This window comes from Thamnophis elegans, chromosome Z, assembly GCF_009769535.1.
Source record: "Thamnophis elegans isolate rThaEle1 chromosome Z, rThaEle1.pri, whole genome shotgun sequence".
In the NCBI taxonomy this organism is placed as follows: domain Eukaryota; kingdom Metazoa; phylum Chordata; class Lepidosauria; order Squamata; family Colubridae; genus Thamnophis; species Thamnophis elegans.
This window is the reverse complement of record NC_045558.1, coordinates 40,231,211-40,254,564: the sequence shown is the minus strand read 5'-3', so window position 1 is coordinate 40,254,564 and position 23,354 is coordinate 40,231,211. Positions and strand designations below refer to the sequence as shown.

Genomic DNA, 23,354 nt, shown 5'->3' with positions numbered 1-23,354 from the left:
TCGCTTTGTAATAGCATTGTTGGTGGTGTTGAATAGTTTTACATCATCAGTGAAGAGACACAACTGCTTATAATAGGATCACAAAAATCATTTATGTAAAGTATAAAGAATGTGGGTCCCAAAATGCTACCTTGGGGAACACCACTGTGCAGGGTTTGATGAGGCGTTCGCTATTTTGACTACTTGTTGTCTATTTGATAAGAATGTTTCATTAACCAAACTAGCTAACATCATCAATGCTAATGACTATCACTGGTGAAGTTACCTAGTTCGGGTGATGAAACATCTGCAAGAAAACAAGCAAGCTAGAGAGCACCAAGGATCCCTCATATACCATACACCTGTTCTCAGGAAGCAGAGTATTTTCTCACTATGAGGAAAATCATTCCATTTATTAACAAATACAGTAGTTCCCTTTGGAATAAAAATTCCTACTGTTGGTTCTTGCCTTTGAAGTCCCTTGATTTTGGCATTATGTTTCTGTTTTTTTCTGTTCTTTTGGAAATTTACTGGTACTCATTACAAATTTAATGCAAGCAACAGAAGAGGAAAGCTTCTTTACTTACTTGTTTATCTGTTTGTTTATTATTTGTTTATTTGTTATATTGTATGGCATCTATCAAACACAGTGATTCTAAGCGGCTGAGAGTAACCAATAAAAACAATATAAAAATAAACCACACTCTTTCCACCAACATGCCAGAACTCTCCCAACTGTTAACATCCCGAAACAATTTCATTCTAGCCCAGTGCTTGGGAGAAGAACCAGTCTTCAAAACCTTTTGGAAGACTAAAAGAATAAAGTCCTCTCAAATCTCAGGGAGAGGTTCTTCCAAAGAGATGGTGCACATATGAAAAAAGTTCAATTCAAGGATCCATTGGATGATATCATCCACAGGAGCAGAATCCAACCACCCTGTCCAAACTAGTAAGATGAGCAGATGCCCTCAGAGAGAAGCAGTCCTGCAAATAACAGTACAAGTACTCCTCAACTTACAACCACAATTGAGTCCTAAATTTCTGTGGTTGAGCAAGACAGTTGTTAAGTCCCATTTGTCCCACCTTATGATCTTTCTTACCATAATTGTTAAGTAAATCCCTACAGTTGTTAAATTAGTAACACTGTTGTAAAGTTAATTGACTTTGCTTGTCAGAAAATTGCAAAAGATAATTGCACGATCAAAATAGAGCCAGAAGAGACTTTGAAAATCTTCTGATCTTCTGTTCAAGCAGGAAACTCTACACTATTTCAGCAAAGTGATTCTCCAGTCTCTTCTTTAAAACCTGCAGTCATGAAGCACCCAGAACTTTTGATGGCAAGCTTTCCACTAGTTAATTGTCCTCACTGTTCAGAGGTTTATAAAACAGTTGCCAAGCATCTGAATTGTGATCATGTAACAATGGGGATGCTGCAATGATTGTAAGTGTGAAAAACAGTCATAAGCCACTTTTTTCAGTGCTTTTGTTACTTCAAATAGTTACTAAACAAATAGTTGTAAATTGAAGACAACATGTATTGTCAATTCCATTTTATTCAAGCTTACTTGAGGATCGTTTTTTTTCCTTGATCATTCTTCCTTCATATTCAGTAATGGCCAGAAGAGCAATGGGATTTTCCAGTAAGCAGAGAATAACAATCTGATCATCATAGGCCTAAATTTAAAATTACCTCCTAAAGCAAAGCCCAGATTTCTTATTCTGGGTATAAGATCACAGCACAGAATGATGAAGTAAGCATAGACATTAAGAAATCAATCAATCAATCAATCAAATATTTATAATTGCTAATTTGCAAATTACAGTATAGTGAGGTGGAGGACAGGAGATGAATTAACTCCTATAAAAAGCAGTTAGTGGCTGGATTAATATATTAGCCATCAAATTAAGTATTAGCTTTGCACTATATTATATCGCATATAATGTTTCTGGCTGTGGTGGCGAGTTTATATAACAAACTATGTCAAAACAAACAGTGTACGTTAGATCTCATTTTCTTTCATGAGCCAGACCAATGTGTCTCCATGAGCAAATATGTAGGGTGGATACCATAATTATCACACACACTTACCTGGAAATGTAGATAAAGGAGAAACTGTCACTGGTCCACAAGGTACAGGTATAATAGCTTGAACAGATAAGTCAGCACTGAAATTTCCCAGAAGTGTGTATGTATGGGTTGAAATAGAATTGTTGGAAACAAATGACCCACTACCATCTCCAAAATTCCAGTGATAAGAAATAGCAGAATGGTTCAAATAGTGGCTGGGATCATGAATCCGAACATCAAACATAATGGGGATATCCTTGATGAAGATAAAGTCTGAAATATTGCGATTGTTCTTCTGTGATATATTCACATAGAAGGGGATTTGATCTGCATGTCAAGAATATCCAAAAAAAGATGAAATTGTAGCTTTACACACAATAGATAACACTAAACTCATGCAGTAGCTCTTATTAGAGAAGTAATGATGTATCCAAGGACTGGGGTCTCATTTGCTTGCCTAATGTGTTGCATAAACCTTTCCATCTCTCTACCCTTACACATAACATTTCAAGTGTTTTTTTTTAGTTTTAAAAATCTAAAAAACCTGATAAAAAGCAGGAAGGAAGGTTGTGTAGAGAGCATTGGCTCTCTGATTGTGTAGACTTCTGCTAAGAATTCTGGAAGCTAAAATCAGCCCATAAGTAACATAAATAGTCCACACTTGATTACGTAATTATAACTTAACACTGGGGACTCACCAGTTACAACATAAATAGCATTTGATGTGGTTACAGGTACAAATGAGCGATAACCTCTTCTGTAAACGGCCAACTCCATCATTTGTTTACCAACAGTGATATTTGTTGTGTTGATTGATATCATAACTGATGAACCTCCTTTTATTTGATAATATTGTCCTAAAAAAAGTAAAACATAAAAAAGAAGGCAGTACTATGGAGTTTTTTTTTGGGGGGGGGGTTTCTATATAATTGCTCTTTGTAAAAGAAAGAAATACCCTGTTTCCCTGAAAATAAGATCTCCCCGAATAATAAGGTCAATCAGGCTTTTGAGCGCATGTGCTAAAATACCCTCCCACAATAAACCCTCACCAAAAATATTGCAACACAGCAGCAGTCATGAGGTGACTGTGCTCGCTGCCTCCTGCACTTCAAAAATAATAAGACCTCCTCATAAATAAGGCCAAGCACTTTTTTTTGGGGGGGGGGTCAAAAGAAAATAAGACCCTGTCTTATTTTCGGGAAAACACGGTATCTTACTCTATCAAAAGGCAAAATGAATAAATATAATGCTTCCAAATAAATTGCATGTTTGTCATCCTTCTTATAAACAACCCAAAAGTTTGTACATGATTCTGTCATTTTATGTCTAGTATCATAATTGTGCTCCTTTTCCATGTCTTGTACATTTGCACAAACCACTTGGCAACTCTTAGCAATTGTAAATTTTTCAATTAAACTAGACTAACTCTGATTTGCAGTAACTCTTTTCTAGATTAACGAACTATTTATACACTTATATCCATACTCATATCTTTTACAGTTATATGGATAGTGCCATTATGTGGTTCACCACTAGATAATATAGTTGTTGTTTTTTTAAATCCCTGTCATGCCTGAGCATATCAGGTATATGCCATTCTATTTTATTCTCATTGGGGAGTCGACCTGAAGTTCTCCAGCTGGACAGACGTGGGGGATGTGAGCACTGAAGAGTCTCACATGAACCCTGTCTGACAAACTGTCTCCAAGATCCGTTTTTTTATCAGAACCCCCCCCTGGGGGGGGGGGGTGAAGAAGGGGCAGTGTCTCATTAGACCCAGAGGGAGTGCAACAGGTCCCTCCTAGGTCAGAGATTTGCCCTCTAAATTGAGCCAGGGCAGCAGCATGGGAACATGCTGGCTCCAGTCCAAAGCAGCTGAACAAGAACGTGCAAAGGTGAGATGAAAGCCTGATAAGATCTATTAACCCACAGTTATAAATCAGAATTTGGAAAAGACAAAAAACCTTTTAGAGGTATATCTTTATACGAATACCCCTCCCCCCCATAACAAGCTCTTTTTTGGACGCAGTGCAAGATGGATTCAAATTTCCCGCTATCCTCATAATGCTGTTACATACTTTTACAACATTAAGCACCCCTATTTTATCTCATGATTTTAACTATATATTATTAGGCATATTTCCACCTTTCCCCTCCATTTTTTCCCCTCCTCTAATTACTTTACCAACTAATGTTTTTCTTGTTTGTAACCCGGCATAATCATTTCACCTTTCATTATTAATACATATCAGCTAACCTACTATCTTTATTCACCTTAATTAGTTTACCTTTGATTCTTTTTTGCTTTCAATCCTTTCTATACCATAAACACATATTACATTTCAGTGTTACAGTTAATTAAAGTTCACAATGGCATATGCTTTACAAACATTTTCCACCTTTCAATCTTAAATCCCAATCGCTGAACTTCTCCTTTATCTCTCTGCTATTTATATATCTTTTCTTCCTAATATTTTTAATTGCTTTTTGCTGTACCATTCATCGTGCCCTCTTCAGGATTTCCTTTTGTTTCCTCAGTCTAGTTTCTCTTTTCCTTTTCTTATTATATTTTCCCGTTAATAAACTCTTTTCTTTCTTTTATCCTGCTGCCTGTCTGCTCCATTCTTTTCTTTTCTTTTCTTTTTATTGCGACATGCTCTTCCCTTTTCTTTGTGCCCCTATTAAGTCCAATAAGATCTTTTATCTGCTTATTATTTCCCTGACTCTCTTTTGCTTTTTCTGTCTTTGGGTTTTCATTTTCAATTCTTTCCATAATATCCAAGCTATCATCCTTTCTCAACCCAAATGATTCACGCATATTTGTCAACATTTCATATATTTCTTTAAGATCCCACCCCTCCATAGTGCCTGACTTTTAATTTGCTATTTTCCTTCTTCAGGTCCTTTCCCAATTCTTTACATTTCAAACCTCCCCCTTCAAACAAAAAAGGAAGAGGGTTTCATTGTAAAATAAAGTAGTTAAACTGCTTGTGCTCAATTCAATTCCCTTCAAAATCAGCTCTTTCCTTTTCTTTTGTTCTTCAGAATGACCTCTTTCTGGTAGAAATGTAAATGCAAATGTAGCCTTTAACTCCAGGAAGACACAAAATGCAAATTATAACAAAGGAGTAGGAGAGGGACAGTGTTTCTTATTTAGATTTTAAATAGTGTTGAAATCATGTTGAAAGCAATTCTCTTGGCTTTTGTTGTTAAACTCTGGCTGCCCACTCCTTCAGTTCCCAATTTCATCTCTGCCTGGTAATGGTTGTTTTCTGGTAAGTGCCTCCATTTCTTTTTTCCCCCCAATCAGATAGCTTAAGTTTTAAATGTAAACTTTAATCTTTAATCTTTAACTCCACGGGAGCACAGAATACAAGTTGTAGCAGAGAAGCGGGAGGGGGATATTCTTCTTCAGTTTAAAATTGAGTTGTTGTTGTTTCTCCCCCTCCCTCAGCTCTTTCGTAACGTTTCTGTGGGGTTTGAGGTTTATCAGTTATCAATTACCTGCTATTAATCCAAAATCTTTCCAGGTTTCAAGTTCAACTAGAGAGAAAGGTTTTTTTCTGTATTAATAAAATATTCAGTCCTTCTTTTAATTCCACCTCCTAAGCTGGATTCCATACTCTTTGGGCTGTAAATGTTTTAAACCACCATCTTTTTCCTTTCTCTTTGTTTTGCTATGCAGTTCCCAATTCCTCCATTTATGCTAGTTTACATTTGAAGTCTCTCCTAATCACAACTCCACTTTTATTCTATTGATGGGTTTTTAAATCTTCTCACCCAATCTTGTCGCTTTGTCCAGCTGTCACTCCTGTTCTCCTGCTTAGCCTGGTTGCCTCCAACTTTATGACAGACATTTTGTCATGTCTGCTTCCCCCATTGCCTGGTCATAAAGCTAATCTCTGGCTTTCTAGGAACTAGTTTCTTCCCTCTTGGCCGTTCGAGATGCCACTCTTTTGTCACCACTTGAAGAAGGATCTGGTCTAAAAGACCCCCAGACAATGGTTTGTCAGCCTGGATTCCACGGGTCCCTCAGGAGCCGTTTCCCAGTCTGTCTCGTTGCGGCGCTAACCAGAAGTCCGGAAAAGGCAAAGAACCTTGAGAGCATAAATAATATTGATGGACAGATCAGGATTTTTGAAAAGAAAGAAAGGGAAAAATGGAGGGTTGAATCACTAGCCCCAAAGAGAGCCATTTGCTTGAAATAATTTGGACAGAAAGGAGAAAAAAGAGAAGTGACAAACCCCCTTAAGCACAAACTCTAAATTTGATTTTGAACTTGAAAAGTTTGTGTTTTTAAAGGAGTCTAGGAGCATGAAGATTTGCTTCGTCTGAGTGTATTTTAACTAACATATCTGAAGCAACTCCAATTAATGAGAACTGGAATGCAACAAGGGAAAAAGATCAAGAAAAAAGCACCATCTCCTTACTAACAACTGATAACGTAATCTTGCGTGTGTGGGAAATTTTAATTATCCAACTGCCATAAATCAGAACTTGGAAAAGCAGGAGGGGAGAAAAACATACTGGAATTTAGCTGTATGCAAGTTTGTTCCAATTAATATATTTTGAGCAATTATAACCAATGAGAAGCGGAAAGTACCACGGAAAAAATAATAACAAAATCAAGAACTGGGGAAATACGAAGTCTTTTTGGAGTTGCTAACTAACTGAATATGATAATGGAAAGATAATTAAATAAAGGTTAAAACATATGGAATATGGACAAATATGAAACTGATATGGGGAAATTATAAAGCAGATGTTTGTGATTCACTTTTATATATGATAATTAAACTGAGTTGCTAATTGATTGAATATGACACTAGAAGGACAATTAATCATGCGTTAAAATATATGAAACATGGACATAAATAGAAGTGAGATGTGTACCGCTTATTATTCTATATAGTAGATTAAGGGAATTGTAATGAATATTGAACAATAAGGATTGCCATTTATAGACAATTAAGGGTAATCTAAACCAAGATATGGAAAAATGGAGAGGGAACATAAAATATACATAAAATATAAAAAAATGGGAAACTTTTATTCTCACTGGAAAGAGACAAAAATGTCTAACTGATTCATACATTTTCTAAGCTTTTTCTAAAATCAACAAGAATTAAGAAACAGAAAACAAAGCTATAAATTAGAAGTGAGCACATAACATCATTCAACCCAGAGTTCTCATTTGAGCAAATGAACAAATGAACAGGATCAAATTATCCTGTACTTTGGACACATCATGCAATCACTCAGTTCTCTGGAAAAGGCTGTAATTCTGGGAAAGGTAGAATGAAGGAGAAGAGGATGACCAGCAGAAAGATGGATAAAGTCAGTAACAAAGGTAATGAGTATATTATTGGGAGACATAAAAGAACAGATTGCCCTTTAGAATATCCATGCATGTGGTTGCTAGGAGTCAGTTTAGTGGCACATAATCAATCAAAGTACTTCATAAATAGAAGGTTCCACATTTAATTGCTAATGAAATGGATTTCAAATAATAAGTCTGGGAAATATTTCTTTCTGGACCAAAATATATACAAGAGATAGGTAACTTAATGGCTCCATTCAACTCCAGCCAGAATACTTCAGTGTTCAGGGATAATAAAAACAAATCCAATACCTCTGGAGATCTGATTTTTCTGTAACACATTTGTCATTCTCCCACTTGGTGGTCTCATTTGCCTCCATTTTTTCAACATTTAGAAGGAGCAGGTAAGAAGTGTCTCATCGGCTAGCATTTACTTATTTAAAAATTTAGATGCCCATATATGTATCATTTAAAGACTTGTTCTCCCTCCCTCCCATTAGTTGCCTAGTATGTTGTCAGAAGTGGAAGTCAAAAAAAGAAAGAACAAATACACTACATAAAATAAAAACACTTTTATAAATGAGGAAACACAAAGTATTCATTTCTGACAGAAAAGCCCTTGAAGATATGTGAAGTTATAACATAAATGCTAATTTAAATCAGTGGTGGGCTGCAGGTGGTATGCCCCGGTATAGGCGTACCGGGGCCAGCCCGGAGTACCAGATACCGTTCCGGTATGGTGCTCCGGAGGGCCCAGCCACGCTCCTTACCTGTGTTTAAATGCACAGGACACCGCCGGGCCCGTTCCAACTGTACCGGTTGGAACGGAATTTGAAACCCACCATTGATTTAAACCTACAAGATTTAGTAGCTGAGTATTTGTAGAGAGTTTAAAATACTTTTTAAAAAAAATCAATATAATTATAATTCACTTCAGAAAAGTTCTTCAGGGCTATTGCCTTTTTATAATTCTGCATCAATTGTACAATTTACTATGAGAAAAATATTAAGAACGATTTACTATGAGATGTGAACATACCCTAACTCAGCTTGAAATGCTGCAAAATATGTCCATTTCCCAAAACCTAACTGTCAATAAACAGCTTTTCTATTTTCAAAACAGCTCTGAAGCAATGACTTTCTCAGAGAGCTCAGTTTTTGCTCATATATTCCCTAATAATAAGACCAGAGGTGATAGGGATAGCGGAAATTTTGAATAGAGAATTGGTAAACACCACCACTGACTGCCCCTCCCCCCCGCATTCATTCTCTGCCTCCCAAGTCCCAGCTGATCGGGAGGAAATGGGGATTTTGCAGTAACCTTCCGCTGGAGTGGGGTGGGAATGGAGATTTTACAGGATCCTTCCCCTGCCACACCCACTAAGCCACACCCACCAAGCCATGTCATGCCAACCAAGCTATGCCCACAGAATAGGTAGTAAAAAAAAATGAATCCCACCATTAATAAGGACACTTTCAATAATTTTGGATAGAGCTGTATAAAATAAAAATAAAATCTATAAGTACATTTTAAAGACTAACCAAGTGTGTGAAATATAAAGATGTAATTCCTTCTCCTCCATCCATGGTGATAAGGAAAAGATTTTCCGTCTGGGAAAACATTATAGCTGTTGTTATGTGTACAATTTACCCAGCTACAGTCATCAATCCACTGGGTCCAATTATAAACATATTCATCAGAAAGAACTGAAGAATCTAAAAACAAAAAGGAAAAAATAGGTGGGATGGGAGAGAAGCAGAACAATTTTTAAAGCATTTTCTTCAGACTGGTGTCTTTCATATATTGGAATTTAATTCCTTCATTTCAATAGAATGTGGAAAACTTCAGATTGAAAAATAAGGATCAGGTTTATCAAAGCTGCAGTCCTAAACATAGTTATTAAGAACTTCCTGGACTAATACAGATTGCCTTAAGTAGAAAAACAAACTGGATGCAATTTCAATCATATTAATAAAGTCATATGGTATCTGTGGTATCTAAAGCTAGCTAAATTACCTGGCCCCCTGAAACAGAAAAATCCCATCTTGCACCTTCTCTTACAGTAAAATAACCCAATAATAACAACAGCAATAAAACCATTACTTACTATTTAGGCACATTCGATCATATATTATATTGCTGTCATTATCTTCCTTCTGACATCTGGGAAATTTTAGTTTTGCAATAAATGTCACATTAGATCCTATAAGAGCTGGGCTATCAGAGGTCAAACTAGCTACTACTCTTCCCCCTGAAAAGCAAAAGATAAAATAAACCTATTACATTACTATTCTCCTTTTCCTTCACAGAGCACCAGAAAACTGTGGTGCACCAAATTCCCCATTACATCTCCCACTGCCATTTTATTTTGAATACAATTTTATGAATTATGGAATCAGTTTGCTGTTGCAATATGCTAGAAACCAGGAGACTGAGAGATGTTCCCCTGCCTTAGAACAAAGCCAGATGGGTGACCTTGGCTAATCACTCTCCCTTAGCCTTGAGAAGGAAGCAATATCAATTCTGAAATCCTGCCAAGGAAATTGTAGGGACTTGTCCAAGAAGTCATTGAAATCAAAAGTGCTGACTCAAAAAGTGAGATATCAATATGCATACATGCACATAGATAAATATTATATAGACAGCCCTCAACTTGAGATCACACTTGAGCCCAAATGTATCTTGACAAGTGAAAAAAATTATTATGTGAGTTTTATCCCATTTTACAGCTTTTCTCACCAAATTTCTTGCTATATTTGTTAAGTGAAACAAACAATTGTTCAATCAGTAACATGGTTATTAAGTAAATCTGGTTTCCCCATTGACTTTACTTGTCAGAAGGTTGCAAAAGGGAATCACATGATCCTGGGACACTGCAACCATCATAAATGTGAGTCAGTTGACAAGCATCCAAATGTAAATCATGTGACCATGTGGATGCTGCAACAATCATAAGTGTGTAAAATGGTCATGGCACTTTTTTCAGTGCTTTTGCAACTTTGAATAGTCACTAAGCGGACTATTGTAAGTTTAGGACTACCTGTACTACATCTTTCCAAAATGTTTCATGATTCTTAGAGAGTTCTTGTAGCATGCACTAGTCTTTTCACTTTCTAAAAGATATTTAATTTTAATAAGTTATATCAAATATAGTATGAAAAATTATGCTTGTATAAATTGAAATATTCCATGCAAATAGCATAATCATATTATGCAATACTTTCTGAGGCTAGCTAGACAACAAAACCACCCATGCATAAGATGGGGATGTCTGCTGGGATATTCAAAAAGTTTTCCAAATGCAACACACACACACACACACGATTATAGATATGTGTGTGTGTGTGTCTGTGTGTATGTAATTTTGTGTTAATAAAGTGGATTTAAAAATGTTTTTCCCCCTTCTTATATAATGATTGAATAATTTTTGAAGCTTGTAAAATATTATTGGAAGTGAATTTTAAAGTATGTATGTTAAGAGGAAATTTAAAATATATATTAGAACTAAAGCATTGGAAATGTTTTTAAAGAAAACTTTAGTGTTTTAAAATGATGTAAAAAGTAAAAAGGTGACATTGTAATGTTATTAAATTCTACTGCACTAAAGAGCATCAGAAGTCAACATCTTGTTTTCTTCTTCCACCTTCTATCCCACGTTTTCTCTTCTTCTCTTTTTTCTAGTTTTCCATTATTTTTATTTACCTTTTACTTTGTATTCTGATAAACCAATACAATTTGTATATTCCTCAAAAATATTAACTAATTTGGGGGATGAGGAATGAAGAAGTGGAATGGAAGATTCTACTGAAGTGTTTAGCTGGATAGATGGCTGGCTGACATTATAAATATACATTTTCCATTTTGGTTCTCTCCAAATTATTTTTTAAAGAATATTTCAATGACACTCCCAAAGGCAAACTATTTATTGAATAATAGGAAAAGCAAGGAATACGCTAATTTTCTAATCTACATTGATTCCTACGTCCCAGTTAAACTTCAATGGAGGCATTGTGAGAGAATTGTCCTCGGGACTTTCTTCAAAATAGACCCATGGAAATTCTGGGAGATGGCAGAATGACAGTGAATCTTCAACAGTAGAGAATAATCCCAGCATCCTCTATTGCCTCGGGCAAATGTATCAAGTCAGATTGGCATCAAGTCTTGCTTAGTTCTCTTTCTTTGATAAACCATACTGCATGTCAGGCACTCAGCCAAGTGCCCAACAATTAATGTTTGAAATCTAATTGAAAAATCAATCAATAGAAAATTATTCTTTTCATAATTTAAAACGCCTGATTTATAATCTCATATCAGAGATGTATGTATGTCAGTAGGAGGATCAAAAAAGTAAAAATGATGACTGTGATCATGAGACTGTAGCATCATCTCTTGTTTATGACTGTCCCAGTGTAAAAGGGATGAGCCTCCAATCATGTGGTCTTGGCGTGCGTGAGTTTTTGGATTCCTCTGTCGAGGCCATTTCAATAGAAAATGTACAAACTAAATTCAAATTTGGAAAGAATTGTTATTGGCATTAAAAAGAACTTTAAATTAGGATTAATCTTCTTCCTTGAGATTTTATTCAAGTGAATCTTGGTTCAGGCTAACATGAATTTAGGTCTTAGGGTTAGTGCTGTCTTAAGCTCCTGATGCAAACTGATGCAAAAGAGTTAGTATTGGTAGCAGATGCATGATATTAGAAAAAGTTTTTACTAAAAAAAGCTGCACTATTGCCAGGATTTTGGGAGGGAGGGTTTATCCCAGTTTAAAATACTGATTTCAATTATTAAAATTCTAAAGTATTTTGGGCCATAACCATATGACAGTCAGACCATTGCTGCATTGCTGTAAATGGGAAAGATCTCTTCATTAATGCTCTCCTTTTACTTACTTATTTACTTATTGATTACATTTATATCAAGGGTGGGCTCTGGCTGCTGCTACTACCAGTTTGCTCAGGGACGTGCTGCATGCATGCACTTGATGCGTAGTACTAAAAATGCTTCTGCGCATGCACAGAAGCAAAAAACAAGATGGCACCATCTATGGCGCCACTGAGAAAACCAGTTCGGGGGTGTGGCAGGCCAAGTTACTAGCTACTCGCCCAAATTGGTCAGAACCGGTAGGAACCCACCTCTGATTTATATGCCTCTGTCTTATTATCCAGTGACTCTGGGCAGCTTACGATGTCATATACAACAATGTAAAAGATTAGAAGACTAAAAGATTTATATGTCCAACTGTTCAACATGGAAAAGTAATGTTTCTTCTCTGTTGATTGTAAATTTAAAAATGTATTTTTAAACTCAAGGGTTACATTTAAATAGCTTGTGACATAGGAAAATTCTAAATCTAACCTTAAGCATAAACTTTACTCTAAAACTACCCTCAAGTTCAAAGTATTTTAACTAGAAATCTCAAACAAGCTACATCCTAGCCTCAGATCCATGTTAATGCCAATATTCTAAACCATACACATAAAAACTGTGGTGGGATCACTTACCTTCCCTACCGGTTCGCAAATGTAAGACACGTGCCACATCTGCACCACCTTCTGCGCATGCACAGACAGTCACACATTACCTCGTGGTGGGTGAGTGGAGCCTACTGCAGCTCCCACTACTCGTTCGCCCAAACTGGAGCAAATTGGATGAATACCACCTTTGCATAAAAACCATATCACAACTCACCCTGCCACACCTTCGCCACGTGCATACACAGAACTGTCTCCTCCTGTCTACACACAGGTAAGCATTTGCGCTAGACTATCCTCCCCTCCTTACTGACCAGCATCTTCCAAAGCCGTTGTCATTGCAATCCCCTCCCCTTGGAGCTCCAAGCGGGTGGTGGGGTGGTGGGGCACTGGGGTGAGCCCTCAGCACTTTTTACACTGGCGGGAAAAAATGGTGAGGAGGATCCTTGCTTACCTTTAATCTGTTCAGCTGGCCGAGAAAGTGGCAGGCAAGCGGCCAGGACCGTCCAGCATGGGCAGGCAGTAAGGGAAGCAAGCCCCGGGCCAGCATCCCTGCCTCCTTCCTCTGAGAGCCAGCTTGGGATATGGCCAGCCTCCCCCACCGCTGTGCTCTTTCCTCACCATCCATGCGGAGCTTCTGCCAATGGGGCACCTCCCATTTCACCCCCGTGCATGCCCCTCTCCAATGGCTGCAACCTGACCCCTGCCTGATCAGCTGGGTGGCTGTCCGGGAAAGTGGCAGGTGAGTGGGCAGGCGGCTAGGGCCGGCCTGGCCTCCAACACTCCATCTGGCATGGGCAGCTGCAGCAAGCAGTAAAGGAAGCAAGCCCTGGGCCAGCATCTTTCCTCCGAGAGCTGGCTTGGGGGATGGCCAGCCTCCCCCACAGCTGCACCCTTCCCTCATTGTTCATGCAGAGTCTCTGCCAGTGGGGCATCTTCCTGCTGGATGCAGCCCAGCCCCACCTGGTCAGCTGGGCAGGTGGCCAGGAAAGCGGTGGCCAAGCGGCTGGGACTGTCGTGCGTATCCTTCCCTCACTCAACTGCTATTGCCGGGAGGCCCCCAGGGTAAGTGAGGGAAGGAGAGGGGCCAGAGAAAGAAAGGAGGTGCATAATAAAGCAGCCCCCACTACCAAGGGCAAAGGGGCGTGCCTTCGCCCTCTGCTATCACGTGCCTTCTTTCTTTCTCCAGCCCCTCTTCTTCTCTTGCTTGCCCTGGTGTCACCCTGGTGATAGCAGCCAAGCGAGGGAAGGATAAGGCAGCCCCCACAGCCAAGGACAAAGGGGAGCGCCCCTCCAGGCATCCTTTTGTCTCTGCTTAACCCTCATCATCGTTTCTTTGGCTGTTTTGACTATGCAACGGGGGGGGGGAGGGGGAGAGCAGGAGGAAAGCAGCAGGAGGTGGGTGGGCAAAGTGAGAAAGTGGGGGGAGAAAAACTCACTCGCAAGCATGCTGTCTTCACCCCTGCAGGTGGCGCTTTGCTGCACCTGCCCCAATGAGTGAAGGAGGGGCTGACCACAAACTGCCCACCTGTGTTCAAACCAGCCCGCCTCCTCTCTCCCTGCACAGGCTCTCTGGAGGGGGAGGGAAGGTCTCTCCCAAGACTGGTTTCTTTCGTTCCCTCCTGCAGCACCAGTCCGTAGGGGGAGGGCACGGAGCATTTGGTGGCTATGAAGAAAGTGAGGCAGAAATCTTCACTGGTTTTGTGGGCGTGGCTAAGTGGGGGCATGACTAAGTGAGGGGCATGTGACTGAGTCGGCATGGGCATGAGTGATATTAAGTTGGCCATGCCCACTCAGTCACATGCCCCCCACCTAGCCACGCTCACTGAACTGAAATTTTTTTGAAATGTTGATACGTCCATTGAAGTATCATAGACTAATTCTAAAAGAAGCACTAAGCATAAAAAGTAGCCCTAAGCAAATAAAGCATAATATTAACATAGGCCTAACAAACTCAAGAAAATCTAATGTTAAAACTGTCTAATTCCATTAATAAATTTTAATCCAAAGCCTGTAGTTTCCAAATTGTGTGTTGGGGCACTCCATCAGCTACTGAAAAATAATATTTTGTAAAAATGTTTTTGTGATATTTACAAAGCTCAATTTTGCAACATCCATCTGTGACATTATATCTTTTTAACAGTAAAGCTGCCATGAATTGAGAAAGTTTAGGATCCTGTACCAAATTAAAATCAGTTGTATCACAAAATAATTTTCATTCTATTATCATTCATCAAGGTATAATTACTTACAAGTCTCAAGAAGTCTAATCAATTCCAATAGATATTTTAAATCCTAAACTTAATACATAAATTCAAAAGAATGCTCCAGTCTAATTGTAATACTAATGATATGGCAGAACTTTCGTTACTCCAAATATTTGGCTAATGATGGTGCCAATCATTTGTGCAGTATGAGAGAAGACAAGTTTGATAATATTGACTAAAGATACCCTTAACTTGTGTAAAAATAGCTAAACAAAAAATCCTTATATTATAAAAAACCAGCCATATATTTTCACAAACAAAAAAATTCATTATTCTACAGAAAACAAAATTATCACTCTTGCCAAGCCCCACTTACACTGTATCATCCGTATTATTCTACAGTTGCATTCACTTCAGGCTGATTGCCTTCCCCCACTCATCTTTATCCTATCATGAAAATAGAATTACCTTTCCAGCAGTTTTTCCATCTGGAGTCTCCTTTCTCCCAGATAGGATAAAGCTTATCATTCCAGTTATTACGATCAGAATACCAATGATCCAGCCTGTGGTTGTGCTTGTTATGAGAATATGCTGTTCTATGAGTCATCACATCTCTAAATACTACACAGAGAAATTCAAAACATCAACAAAGTTAAGAATTTTATTTGTTTTCCAGAGGAACAGAAGGTTTATGTGCCCATATTTCATGCTAATGGATCCTCATTCAGAAAACTGTAAAAATAGCTTTTTTCAGGAGTTATGCAATTCTGCCTTTGGATGGGAGATGCCAAAACTAACCTTCTGGTCCAACCTGCTTTACCCCTGATCACACTATATTGAGGGCAATATGGAATCCACAAATATGGTTACATTGTGCCAATCCCTTCTTCACAGAATTTTAGCACTCCTATAAACTCAGTTTATTTAATTATGTATACTGATAAAAGGTAACGGTAAAGGTTCCCCTCGCACATATGTGCTAGTCAGCGCTGTCCGAAGACATCTCTGTGGCCATGTGGCCAGCAAGACTAAACAATGAAGGTGCACGGAATGCTGTTACCTTCCCACTAAAGGTGGATCCTATTTTTCTACTTGCATTTTTCCATTTTTCCTTTCAAACTGCTGGGTTGACAGAAGCTGGGACAAGTAACAGAAACTTACTCTGTTACACGGCACTAGGGATTCGAATCACTGAACTGCGACCTTTCTGATTGACAAGCTCAGTGTATTCGCCACTGAGCCACCATGTTGAAAGTACACCAATACAACTGCACTAATTTGAAAATATATCCTATATCTGTGTGTACTGATGAAAGTCTGTTCACTCTCCGTAATCATATTATATATAGTGTTTTGAAGGTTGTTTAAAGCATTTCCCATTTTGACCAATAGACCAATAGTGCCACAGAAGATTATTTTCTTCGTTTTAATTGTCATTATTATTCAAAATATTTGAATTAATATTTTAAAACACAATTATTACTTTGTGCCATTATATGAGGGTTGATTAAAAAGTAATGCTTCCAATTTCACCAACAGAAGGCAAGACGAATGCACTAGAAGATTGGATATGTTTAACATTTGTTCTTTCACTTTAGTCAATGGGAAGACAGTGTGAAAAAAGTTTGCACTTCTGTGCTTGAATGCTTTAAGCAACATTCTGCAATTGAAGTTTTGATGCCTGGAGGAGACCCTGCAAATGCAGATTAGGGTGATTACTGCCTTTGATATAAATACTCTGTGTCAATTTTATGAGTCACTCACACACATAAAGTGGGTGAATTGGGGATAATTGTTTTGTGTACTTAAGAACAAAATATATAATTTATAACTGCAAGTAAAGTGTTTCACTTTAGACAAATGCTGATGAACTGATTAAAGAAAAATAACATCATTCCAATAAAAACTGCAATTAAGTTTGGCACTTAGCAAGAGCATGTGGGTCACATTATTGATGTTTTTTAATATCAGAAGTTTTTGCAACACGAGTTCCTTACATGCTGATGGCAGAGAATGAAGCTTCAAGAGTTTAAATTTGCCAGCAATTTTCATACTATGAAAGAAGGGGAGGGTTTTCTTCACAGCCTCATGATAGCTAACCAAGCATGGGCTCATCATAATGATCTAAAAATATTATCATAAAGTTTCAACTGGGGGGGGGGGAACAAACCTATGCCTCAGCAGGAATCTCATCAACTTTAAGAGTGTGAAAATCCAACTTCCAAAATTCCCCAGTGTGCAAGCAATCTCCCCCCCCCAAAAATCTTATAGAATAATAAGAGTTCTAACCTTTTGCACCTTGTAATGAGATTGTTGTCTTATATTATTCATAGATAAATAATTTTAAAAAATTAAAAACCTTGAAATATGGGATGTTTCATAAAATGGTTTTGTTTAAGCCTCAATTTAAAAAAACTACACTTTTTTCGTGTTATAAAAGTGCTGCAATAAAATAAAAACTCGTGTCAGATTCTTTCCAGATGAAGAAAGACTTAATTCATTCAACATGTCAAAATTTAGGTTATGTTGATGCATATCAGAATTTTCCGAGACTTATTTTATTCAAAATATTTTCCATGCACCCATGTCCTGCATTCACCTTTTGCACAACCTTCTCTAAGAATGGGAGGTTGGAAACTGGATAAAAATTAGGCAGATAGGTGGAATCCAGTGATGGTTTTTAAGGAGGAAGTGAACCCGGGTTTGCTTAAAAGCATCCGGAAATGTCCCCTCCTCTAGTGATATATTAATCACATCTGAACCCACCATCCTCAAGCTTTCACCATCCAGGATGAACAAGGATCTAACTAAGAAGTAGTGGCACTGACAGCATCAAGGGTCCTGTCCACTTCATCAGGCCAACTGAATCAAATTGTTCCTAAATAACACGGCAAGACTTCTCCTGTGGCATCTCACATGGACTATCTCCATGCATGGGGTCCAACTGGGAATGAATCTGAGTGACTTCATCCATCAGATGCTGAACAAACTCTTCTTCCTGCCCCTGAAAAAGATAGCCTGAGCCCCCATGACCTAGGAGGGAATGGGCAACCCAAAACAGAGCCTCTGGGCAGCACTCTGACAATGCGATAAGAGCAGAGAAATACTGGTGTTTCACCACTCTTACTGCCACAATGTAGGTCTTAATAGTGGCTCTAAGTCGCACCCATCAGAGTCATCCCTTGTCTTCCTCCAGCGATGTTCTAGGCATCTCTAGGTCCTTTTCAGAACTTGTAGCTCCTCCGTAAACCAAGGGGAGGGTTGGAAGCAATAAGTTAAGAGAGGCCGCATGTGCACAATCCTGTCCAAAACCATTGCTGCTGCCACAGTTTTAGCAGGCTCATGCAGCCATACCCCCATATATGTCTCAGTTCCTATCAAGGTCCATGAGTTACTGGGGTCAAACCATCCAAATGGGTCCAGCCTCCTTTTGGTGGGGGCACCATTACAGGATATGACCATGACAAGGGGAATAGTCTTAAACCCCCTCCTCACCAGGTCATTTTGCCATTGTTCCGACAAAAAAAATCAAATCTGGCATGTGACCATTGTCCCAAGTCAGCCAGAAAATCTGAGATGGCTGCCATGGTGGCCATGGATTCCTGGACTGCTTCTGAGGTTGCACTCAGCTTGAAGTCACCCAGAAACATAAGTTTGGGGAACTCCACCACCAGCCCTGAGATGGTCTCCAACAGTTCAGACAAGAAGTTTGCTGCACAGCAAAGAGGCTGGTATATTGCTAATATGTCTGAACTGTCAGAAGGCCGGAACATACCACCTCTATTAAGCATTGGGGGCATTTTCTCCTGTAACGGCTTATGTTCACTTGGTCGTATATGCATCATATCTCATCCAAAAGAAGGTGAGTCAAAATGGTTGCAGGTGGAGTTGACTTCTCCTGTGAACTTATCAGCTGTCCAGATAAGTTACTATTAAAGAAAGAAGGAGGTGGGCTTCTGTGTTATGTGAAGTTGTGCTGCCTGGGAAAAGCATGTGAAATCAGCGATCTGGATGTGTCCTCAGATAATTGCTGCAGCTCACTATCAACCTTAGCTATAATACCTAAGATGCCTACTTCTGGATTTGGTAGGACAACTAGGTCTTGATTATATTCCCTTAGGAATTAAAATAGAAGTTGACTGAGAATAGCTCAAGTGTGCAGATGGCCACTTGGAAAAAGTCAGAAAATTAAAATGTTCTTCATATAATCTGGACAAGATTTTAGCTGTTGGAGATTAATACTGTGAATTAGAAGCACAAAGTTTCTATAATTATTTCTAGGGTTTCTTGAGTGCATTCAGCCCATATATTTCTGGGCCAGACCATGACTCATGTTTATGAGGAACAGTGATTTGAGAATTAATTTGAAGAAGGGAGCCAAAATATATGGCCTCAGATATATCCTTAAGAGGGTAAAATATGTCACATGATAATGCAAAAACAATGCCCCCATTACTTATAATATGAATTAATAACTCCTTTTGGGGGGAGAAATTGGAAGTAAAGAAGAGATCCAAGAGTATGATTAACCCTTCCCCTTGAAGTTTTCCCACTTCTTAAGTAATTTCTTAAACAATAGAATTCAGAATGCATGTCTTCCCAAAAAGTATTTCAGAGATGTAAGGTTTCAAACTGTAGCTTTTGTGTCATTTTGCATCTTAAAATTTCCCTGTCTCAAAATGACCTGGCTTTGAAAATATTTGACCATTATTGCTTGTATTGTGTAAAGAATTAAGAAGTATTTTAATTTCTAAATGTGGTGTATGGTAGTGAAAGTATGGTATTTCACTAACACACTGCCAGGAAAAGAGATAGCCATACTGTTTGAGAGAGGGTCAGTCCTTGCAAGAGACAATAGTCATCCCAAGACAAACATGCTCTTTCTGAGTGATAATTTGCCATATACACATTCTTGGTCAGAGGTGTTTAATATGTCTGCAGCTGGTACAATTACCATTACATATTCAGTTATTGTGAAGTGTCAGGATGCATAGAGAATGTAGCTTTGCAGCCCATGCACACATGTATGTTGTAATGTAGGGTTCATTTTGCTTCTCTTTCTTATTCCTCATTGAAAATACCTAACGTAGAACACAATCCTGACTATGAATAATCCAGGAATAAACAAAATATAAACATAAATCTGTTTTCCACATAGGACTTTAATATAAAAGCTAAAGGATGCTGAGAAGAAATTGTTTTTGACCATTTGTTCTAACATGAATCTTGTAATCCTTACAGGTTTCTGATGAAATGTCCCTCCTGATCTTAATAAGATCTTCTTCTACATAAACATGTGTGTAGAATTGCAGACCATCTTGTGGTGCAGTACAGTACAAACAGAACAAAATTTTCACACTTGTTTTTCTTTAAATTTGGGAAATCTCTACTTTCTTAAGCAGAATCCCTCATCCCCAAATTTCACTTGATTCCTAGATAGTGCTTTTAGAAGTATAAATTAAAGGCAAATATGCCATCATTTCTATATCTGATTCCCCCACCCAGAATTTGCAATTCTACAGCCAGTTTTCATATGGAGGAGGAGAAATGGAAAAAGCAAGGAACTCACGTTTGGAAGCTGTAGCACTCAGAACATGTTCACCAACAAACAGACATCCAAGGAGAAAGAATAGGCAAGTCCACTTCATCCTGAATAGATAGACAAAAGACAATCACACTACAGGACTTGTACAACCTGACTTGATGTTCCTCTCAACTCTTCAAAGTAAGACTGGGATAACAATTCCCTCCTCTCTTCCTCTCTTTGGTTAAATTAAGATCTTGGGGCTCATCATGTGATGGGCCTGGATTAAGAAGAGATGCATGATTTTGTTTTTTCTCCCTCCCTTCTTCCCCCTCCCCTGCAGCTCATGTGCTTATGAGTCATTCCTCTCACTTTTAATATTCACTGGGATTTTTATGCAGCTCTGTTTTACCTTTCATGCATTTCTAGAGCACTTTCGCGTCTTTAACAGAGTAGCCATAATCATGTAGTCTGCTAATATTTTAATTCTTACAGTGATTCAAAGATGGGCAGGTTCTACATCTTCCAGGAATGGTGTCTGGAGTAGCTGAGAATTACAAGTGCTTCCAAGAGTTCTGTAACAGTAAAATTAGGACCATCAAGATGGGGTTACATACTCCAGGACTAAATGCAATTCAAGCACATTATATATTAGTCCTGTAGCACAGGAACACAACGTTGGCCCTAGTTTTTTCAGTTTATACAAACTTTCTTAAGGCAAGCAGGACATGAATTAAGCATTTGTAGTGGAAAAAAAGATTTGACAGGGGAAAATGTGTGCCTTAAAACTGAACGTTTCACTCAAAATTTTGAAAATTGAATCTGATTTTTTTGGAATGCAGCTACTAAGCCAAACAAAGTTACACACCCTTGCCCTTGAGCATCAGTTATCAAAGTGTGGTCTGAGGATCTTTTGGGGTCCCTGCCCTTCCAGAGATCTGTAAAGTCTAATAAATGAATATTTTAAAATTTCTCATCATTATTTTCTAATATAATAAATACTGACAAATATAAAACACATAAACCAAAGTTCTTTGGAGTCTTCAACTATTTTTAAGAATGTAAAGGATTCTTCAAACAAAATGTTTTGAGAATTGCTACCCAAGAGAAACATACCATTGGAATGTTGATGTTGATGTTGATTTTACTTATATGCCGCCCTTTTCCCCAAAGGGGACTCAGGGCGGCTCACAACTCAACCAGGAAAGGGGGATACAAACAAGAATTTAAAACGACATAAAAAACAATGCATGATTAAAACACAAGTCATACCAATTCGAGACGGGGGCAACAGTTCTTTAGCCCCAGGCCTGTCGGAACAGCCAGGTTTTAAGGGCTTTGCGGAAGGCCTGGAGGGTAGTGAGGGTTTGAATCTCCACGGGGAATTTGTTCCAGAGGGTCGGAGCAGCCACAGAGAAGACTCTCCTCCGAGTAGCCGCCAGTCGACACTGGCCGGCAGATGGAATTCGGAGGAGGCCTAATCTGTGCGATCTAATCGGTCTAGTGGAGGTAATTGGCAGCAGGCGGTCTCTCAAGCACCCAGGTCCAATACCATGAAGGGCTTTATGAATATGAATTGGTCTTTGTGTTCTGCCCATGCCTTCATGTGTGCCTTCTCTTTCTGTGTCTCACCTACTTTTTTAGAAACAGATGTTATTTTCATTTCTTGAGATCTGTGGGTAGATTCTACACAAAAATGCTGCAAGGTCTAATAAAGTTTAAAAGCTTAAGTAGATCACTCGGTTTCCCTACAGTACCCAGCCAAATGCCATATTAGATTCAGGATCACAAATCATGACACAAAATTGTGAGACACCACTTTAACTAATTCTAACTAATTTAATCTGCTAACTCCAATCTATTGAACATTGTCATGATGCTTAAAAAAACATTATCTGACAGGAAATACTCTTAAATGCTCAGTAGGACTCCCTTTAGTGTTGTATTAGAAATCATCATTAGCTAGTGGCATAAATTCGAGAGGGACATATATTCACTAAGAATTGTAAAAAAAAAAGTGTATACCACTGTATACAGTGGTATACAGTATATACCACTGTATATGGTCAGCTGTTTCCTATGCTCTCCCATACATAAAGCATACTTTCTTCAGAAGTTTAGATGGCATTCACATGATTGCCAAGTGACTTACTCTTTTACCCTGGGAATCATCCAGTTTATTGTCTGTAGGTGTGCTGAATTACAACTCCCATCAGCTGACAGCTGGCACAGGCAAAGCCTGCTGGGAAAATTCTGAGAGTCTAATTTATCAGAGTTCTATTAGATTGAAGAAGGCTAAAAGTTATGGCTCTTTCTTCACTGTCTTTGAATGCTATTTGTCACATGGCACACACTACTAGCTTAACTATTAAATACAATAGGCTCCCTCTTTCAATTGGAGAAGGGAAAGGAAATTGGCTCCTTTTATAAACTCAGCAACAACAAAAAATGACATGTGGGAGCAAAACGTGATAGCTTGACAGAGTTAAATTTGATTAGCAAAAGTTTTCTTCTACCCAATCTCTGAAAATAACCCTGAAATAAGGTATTTATCCTTCTGAATAAAACAAGTCAATCTTGTGTCACCTACTTTGTTATCAAATGATTTGTTTTGTCATGTCCAGACGGGTCCTCTGTAACTTGTCTCTTCTCCAGATATTCCCAATAGGCATCAGGCTTCATGCTGGATAACACATCTAGTATGTCACCACACAAATTATTAGGTTGCATAAATCTTATTAAGATGTTTTGAAAGATACTGATAGCTGAAAAACAGTTGATG

At 38.4% G+C, this 23,354-nt stretch overlaps 1 protein-coding gene across 1 annotated transcript in view; it reads right to left on the bottom strand.

Annotated features, from left to right (window-relative positions):
- Positions 1 to 20,836, bottom strand: part of GPNMB (glycoprotein nmb) — a 32,312-nt gene extending 11,476 nt beyond the window's left edge. The window contains exons 1-6 of the mRNA XM_032238275.1: positions 20,618 to 20,836; positions 15,517 to 15,669; positions 9,476 to 9,619; positions 8,910 to 9,083; positions 2,746 to 2,904; positions 2,069 to 2,374 (exon numbers count right to left, since the gene is read on the bottom strand). Of these exons, the coding sequence (XP_032094166.1) occupies positions 2,069 to 2,374; positions 2,746 to 2,904; positions 8,910 to 9,083; positions 9,476 to 9,619; positions 15,517 to 15,669; positions 20,618 to 20,696 (1,015 nt within the window). The 5' untranslated portion in view covers positions 20,697 to 20,836. The remainder of the gene's footprint in view (positions 1 to 2,068; positions 2,375 to 2,745; positions 2,905 to 8,909; positions 9,084 to 9,475; positions 9,620 to 15,516; positions 15,670 to 20,617) is intronic.
- Positions 20,837 to 23,354: the final 2,518 nt, after the last annotated feature.